We start from the raw sequence: 6,708 nt of genomic DNA, 5'->3' as shown, positions 1-6,708 counted from the left end.
CTGATAAGATTAAAGTGTAGGCACACTAGCGCTGACATCACATTTCTTAAAAAATTGTGCCATTGATGCCCAACAAGGCCGTCTTCTGCTATATATGGAGCTGGAGCCATGGGTCCCTCCATGTGTCATCAAAGGGAGGAGAAGCCCTTGGTTCTGCCAAGGCTCAATGCCCCAGTGTAGAAGAATGTCAGGGCAGGGAGGCCAGAAAGGGTGGGTGGTTGGGGGAACACCCTCATAGAAGCTGGGGAAGGAGGAGAGGATAGGGAGTTTATGGGGAAACCAGGAAAGGGGATAATACTTGAAATGTAAATTTTTTAAAAATTCAATAAAAAATGAAAAGAAAAATATTTCTCTCAAAACAGTCACTATACTGTATATTTTGTTTTGGTTTTCTTACCTAAGGACCTGGGCTTCAGAAGACCCCAGGCATTTTCTGGGATTCCTCAACTCTACTGAGTCTTAGGCCTCTCAGGATTATACAGCATTTGAATGAGCAGTAGGACATAATAAATGAGAAACCATCCATCTTGCTGACCACCAGGGAGTCTGCAAATGCAGAGAGAGGCGGTAACACCTGTCATTAGAAATAAGAGAATTCAAGTTCTGTCTGCAGAGGGTGGCCCCTAAGAGCAAGATAGATGGTTCTGCTTCCTAGGAAGGGGATGGTGACAATTTTCCAGCCAGTTCTATCCCAAGTATGGTCCTTGTCCAGGCAATAGCTTTAGCTGTTTTAAGGTTGAAGATGGAATAAGGTGTTACACTCATGAAATACGTTAGAAATATTTGTAACAGAACACCTGAAATAGGAGGGTATTACTATTTCACTCCTAGAAGAGCTCACCGATAAGTAGATTATATATTTTGAAAGGTAATCACCATGACGGAAATGGGAATCTACAGAATTGGGAATCACTTTTTTTCAAAAGTAGTAAGCCAGAAAAAATAGGGCTTTGTCACCCCAATGTAGTCAATCACAAGTTAGGTTTTCTACAAATGAAGAATAATCTATGATTTGGTTTCAGATTCTACCTCAGAGTCTTCACTGTGCTAAGAGCAACAGGAGTGCGCCTCGCATCATTCAAACGAGAAATGAAAGAGCACATTAACTTATAAAGCCTTCCTGGAGTGAGGACAGCTTATTCTTGAGTCAGACGAGCTTAGTGCACTGGAGGATCTCATGGTAAGTTTTATTTTCTGGTCTGTTTACTTCTTGAGATGCTTGATTTGGTACTGTATGTATTCGCTTTCACATTTTTCACATTGGGCACACTTTTTAACAAAGTGAGGAAGAGGAAATAGGAGATGCTCAGAAGTTAATAGCATAGGAGTGATGTGGATAGAAATGAAGAGAAAAAATAACTTTATTATGAACAAAAAGTGAGATGATTCTAACAAATCTATGAATAGCAAGCTGTATAGGAACCTGAGTATTTTTATGAATTTCAGCTTGTGTTAAAGGAAGAAAAACAATTCAGGCCTATCCTCACTTTCAAAAGAAGGTTTAATCAAAGTTTTTTGATTTCCCATGACTTTCTGTTTGAGTGGTTATCCCCTGAGCAGTCACCAAGCACAGTGGTTTTATAACATCACATATTCACCGTCTTTACCTTCTTGCAAAGTCCAGACCTCCACTAACCCTTAATATTCAATAAAACTAGTGTTTACCTTTGGTCTTTATTCCAAGTCTTGTTCTCACAAACCCAAAACTTGGCACATCACACTGAATAAATTAATATTAATGAAAATTATAATGATAATAATAATAATAATAGTAATAGTAATGTAATGGTGAAAAACAGAGCTATTGAACTCTGTAAGAAGATAAGAATAAAATTGCATCACAAGCCAGGTGTAAAGTCAGTTTACAGACTGTTGCTTTGTGAGTGACAAACGAGGGCTTAGTTAGAAAAAGGTGAGCTGAGCTCCTGCCTTGTTAAATACTGGTTATGTGAACTAAGCAAGCTGCTTAGCCTGTTCATATGTCATATTTATAATGTGTTGTTTATACATCATGCAAGTAATACTATTTACAGTAGGATGATGTCTAAAATATATTTCATGAGCTTTAAACTACAAAATCATGGGGCAAAATTGATTGGGAAGGCCTTAGAATATTTAATTTTAATATATAAATTAATATATATAAGACAAATTATTCAAGGGCACCCTGTAGATAGAACAGTCTGGACAGTTGAGAGCTGTCACTGTTCTTACCTAGATTATGCACCTGAGACACATTAGAATTACCCATACACGCTGTTCTGTTATGTTTTAAAGATTGTTTTCATCTAAAGGATGAATTATAATAGGACCAAAAACCCAAGCCTAGTGCTTTTGGTCTTTGAACTCCATATCTGTTGTTGGATTTTATATTTTGTTTCAAATAGAATAATAACATGAGCCCTTTTTACTTCAGCTGTAGTGAAGCTTAGAATATGTCAGTGTCTCAGCCAAGATCATGGCGACGGTGAAGACCTGAAGGGAGAACTCAGAGATGTTCAGTTGCCTTTCTAGGGCCCTATGCACATTTGATAAGCTTTCAGATTCATTTACAGATTTTTCTAGACATGCAAAGCATGCATTTTCTAGAAATACAACTTAAGAGACAGTCACTATTATATTGTATTACATAGTATTTACTATATTATTTCCTAAGAAGGTTGTTTTCTAACGATACATAAAAGGGATGATCCAGATGGGAGGGGAGATGAAGAGGAACTGGGAGGAGTAGAGGGAAGAGAAAACATAATCAAGATATACCATATAGAAATATATTTTAATAAGCAACAAATATAGTTATATATGCATTCTTAATACATACATACACATTGCCTTGTCAGGTTTTTAAAAGCCAGCTGACTGCATGTTTTCTGTTTATATTTCTTCTAATCCTAGTGCTTTATGGTCTTTGTTTCAGATAGAGTCGATCTCCAAGAATAGTCCCAGGGTGATTTCTAAATTCTAAAAATAACAAGTGATCTTGTTCCTGATAAAACATGATAGGATAAAATCTGGCTCATAGGTTAGCTTCTTCCTTTATGTCATATCTGCTATGATGCATGCATCAGTTATAGAATCATGTCTGTTATGATGTGTGCATCACTTACAGAATCATATCTACTATTGGTCAGATTCCAGAACCTAAGCTCTTACTGAATTGTCTTTTACTTCTACAGGATGTAATACATGTTTTAAAGATAATGTGATCTCTATCAATATCTATTAAAAAGCAATACATATAGGCAACTAATTAACATATATTACCCTAAAGATGCTTTTGTTTATCAACACACAGGAAACCAAATAATTCTTTAAAAATTACAACTTACTTTACAACATGCTACTTTAAAACTTGACTTACTCTATGTTGATTAGTAGCATCACTACATTTTTTTCAAGTTATATCAAATAATTTATGACTTTGTTCATCACACATTAATCTCTGTAAAGAAATCTCTATTTTATGCATTTATTTCTTTATACACACAGCTAACCAAACACAGTTTTGATGGCTACGTTGTTGTTCTGTTTATGCTTACTTTCCTGAGCCACCATTTTTTCCTACTGGGAGACAATGGCAGTAACTATATCTTTCATTTTACTGGAACAATTTTTTCCTCAACAAAAATTTGTTATGTTATATGACGAAATACTCAGAGCTATCATTGAATCTAAGGTTGAATTAATGAAATAAAGTGTAAATTATGTTATGTAATACATCATTATGCAACTGGAAGCAAAACAAAAATAGTCACACCATACCTTTAAACATTACTTTGAAATAATAAAGCATTATTTATTAATGCACATTGTGTATGGATATGGATATGAATGTGTATGTGTATATTTATGCATAATGTATATATTCTTTATTCCAGGTTTAATAAATCATTCTTTGCAACAATGTTTACCCCCAATGCTATAAATTCTGCTCTGTGAAGTTGAATGGCTATAATCTAAGTGTATACTCCTATGTCTAATTTTGGTTAGCCCTCAATATGCTAGATGGTTTGAAATATATGCAGTTATATCTTCCTTATCTGAACTTTTATTTTATTTTCTTGTTCTTCCCAAGGACAAGCTTTCCTTTCTGAGTTAAATGTGTCTCTAAAACAGATTTAATTATAATAATTTGATGAACCTTTACTCCTATTTAGACATAGACTGTATTATGTTTATCACACATTGAATTTCTCGAAACATTCCTATCCTAGCTTGTTTTGAGAGATGGTTGTTGGTCCATGCTTTGAGTCCTCTAATAGGTATGACATCTAATTGAATTCATTTATGATCTTCATCTGATTATATTTAACATAATACTATAATAGAATGAATTTAAGAGTTTCATCTTGTTTCTTTGACTTGTTTACAGTTCATTAAATTTTCCATTTTCTATAATGTTTTCCCTCAGTATCATTGAAATTCATTCATAAAATTAATAAAAAATGTAACGTGAAATATAAACAGAAAGTAGAAGACATATGTCATATGTGTAAACAGAAGTCAATATAGGTGAGGCTAGAATAATGAAGAGAACTCCTTTATGAGAAAGATAAAGATTATGTGTGCTGACTTCTGATAGTGTGGATTCATTAGCTCACTGATAGTTCTTGGTGTGTCTAAACCATGATTCACAAACAGCAGATAAACATATGCAGCAGTGAATGTGCTCCAATAACAGTCATAATCTTACCTAAAACATTATCAGAGTTCTTTATGTGATTTTATTGTAACTTGGTGCACAGTTCTCAAGTATTAACTCTGTAGATCACAATATGGTCCAGAGAAGAAACAATGTCAGATGTCAGGTTGGTATGAAACATTGTTAAATGCACTAATATTAAGCAATCAAACAAAAAAGTAGATCCAGTACCAAAATGCAAAGCTGATACAGCATTCTTAACTACTGAACCAGCTCTTGCCTCTGATATAGCATTCTCAAAAACAGGAAATACCTATATTTTTAAATCCTTGATTTGTCAAACAAATTACTCAAGTAAGGAAAAGGGCTCTTTTAAACCATAGGTTTTATAGTAAGATAGTCTTTAGGTAATAGTTAACACTGATTCAATAGCTATGGTTCCTCGAAACCAGCAGGTTTCTGACTACTACATCTCTCTAGACCTTGATAAAGAGAACTGTGTGTGAACATCAGAACTGAATAGGAATAATGACTGATCATAGGCAAAGCCTGCCAGAGGCTCTGAGGTATGAAGCAAAATACATATAGGATACATAATGAAGGGTTTTGTCTTAATCTTAGCCAACTGTTAGTATTCACATTTAGTCTAATAAAATAATCACAATTTTGTCTTCTTGTATTTTTTTTCTTGTTGTCATTGTTGTTGCTGTTGTTGTTGTTGTTGTTGTTGTTGTTGTTGTTATTTTTGTTCTGATTGGCAGTTCCAGAACTAGTAGGCAAAATAAACATGACAACACCTTCAACCATTTTAAATTACACCAATGTCAGAGACATCTGGTACACCATGATTGGGATCCCAGGACTGGAAGAGTCACACATATGGATCTCCATCCCCATTTGTTCAATGTACATAGTGGCCATTGCAGGAAATGCCCTGCTATTATTCCTGATCATTACTGAACGCAGCCTTCACGAACCCATGTATCTTTTCCTGTCCATGTTGGCACTGGCTGATATCTTTCTGTCTACAGTCACAACACCAAAAATGTTAGCAATCTTCTGGTTCCAGGCTGCAGGTATTTCCTTCGCTAGCTGCGTATCTCAGATGTTTTTCCTCCACTTCATCTTTGTGGCAGAGTCTGCTATACTGCTGGCTATGGCATTTGACCGTTATGTGGCCATCTGCTATCCACTAAGATACACCACCATTCTAACCCCATCTGTCATCATCAAAATGGGCATTGCATCTGTGATTAGAAGCTTCTTCATCTGCTTCCCCCTGATCTTCCTTGTTTATAGGCTCACCTATTGCGGGAAGAACATCATTCGTCACTCATACTGTGAGCACATGGGCATTGCCAGGTTGGCCTGTGACAGCATCAAGGTCAATATTTACTATGGCATGATAGTGGCTATTTTTTCCTTATGCCTGGATGTTGTGCTGATCATTGTCTCATATATACTTATCCTTTGTTCTGTGTTTAGAATTCCTTCTCGAGATGCCCGGCTCAAGGCTCTAGGTACTTGTGGTTCCCATGTTTGTGTTATTCTTCTGTTCTATACACCAGCGTTCTTCTCTTTCTTTGCTCATCGTTTTGGGGGTCACAGTATACCGCTGCATGTGCATATTCTCCTTGCCAACCTCTATGTGGTAGTCCCACCCAGTGTCAACCCCATCATTTATGGAGTGAAGACGAAACAAATTCAGGAAAGAGTTATCAAAATCTTTTCTTTGGGCAAGTCATTTTGTTGATTTAAACCAAACAGTTTGATTCAGTTGTTTATATTTTCCCCCATAAACTATATAAATCGAGAGTATTTGAGGTTATAATGTCAATGTTAAATCAAGTCATCATTTCTGAGGGCAACTGCAGCAATTTTGAGCAATGAAAAAAAAGGAGTGAATTATACTCATCCTATACTTTTTTTAGAACAAGGACACATTAATTTATGTACTGTTTTCATCTTTGTTACAGCATACATAATTCTTAATATCTTAAAAACTGTCAATTTTATGTTGACACATAAAACAGAGAAAAATTGATACAAAGGTTGTTCATATGCCA

The 6,708-nt window shown here is 35.3% G+C and overlaps 1 protein-coding gene across 1 annotated transcript; it reads left to right on the top strand.

Moving 5' to 3' along the window:
• Positions 1-5,429: 5,429 nt before the first annotated feature.
• On the top strand, positions 5,430-6,395 carry LOC116894024 (olfactory receptor 52Z1-like). Its single transcript, XM_032895740.1, has one exon. The coding sequence runs from the start codon at positions 5,430-5,432 to the stop codon at positions 6,393-6,395; it is 966 nt and encodes a 321-aa protein (XP_032751631.1).
• Positions 6,396-6,708: the final 313 nt, after the last annotated feature.

Source organism: Rattus rattus, chromosome 2 (assembly GCF_011064425.1).
Source record: "Rattus rattus isolate New Zealand chromosome 2, Rrattus_CSIRO_v1, whole genome shotgun sequence".
Lineage (NCBI taxonomy): Eukaryota > Metazoa > Chordata > Mammalia > Rodentia > Muridae > Rattus > Rattus rattus.
The sequence above is the reverse complement of the archived record's forward strand: the minus strand, read 5'-3'. Positions and strand labels throughout refer to the sequence as shown.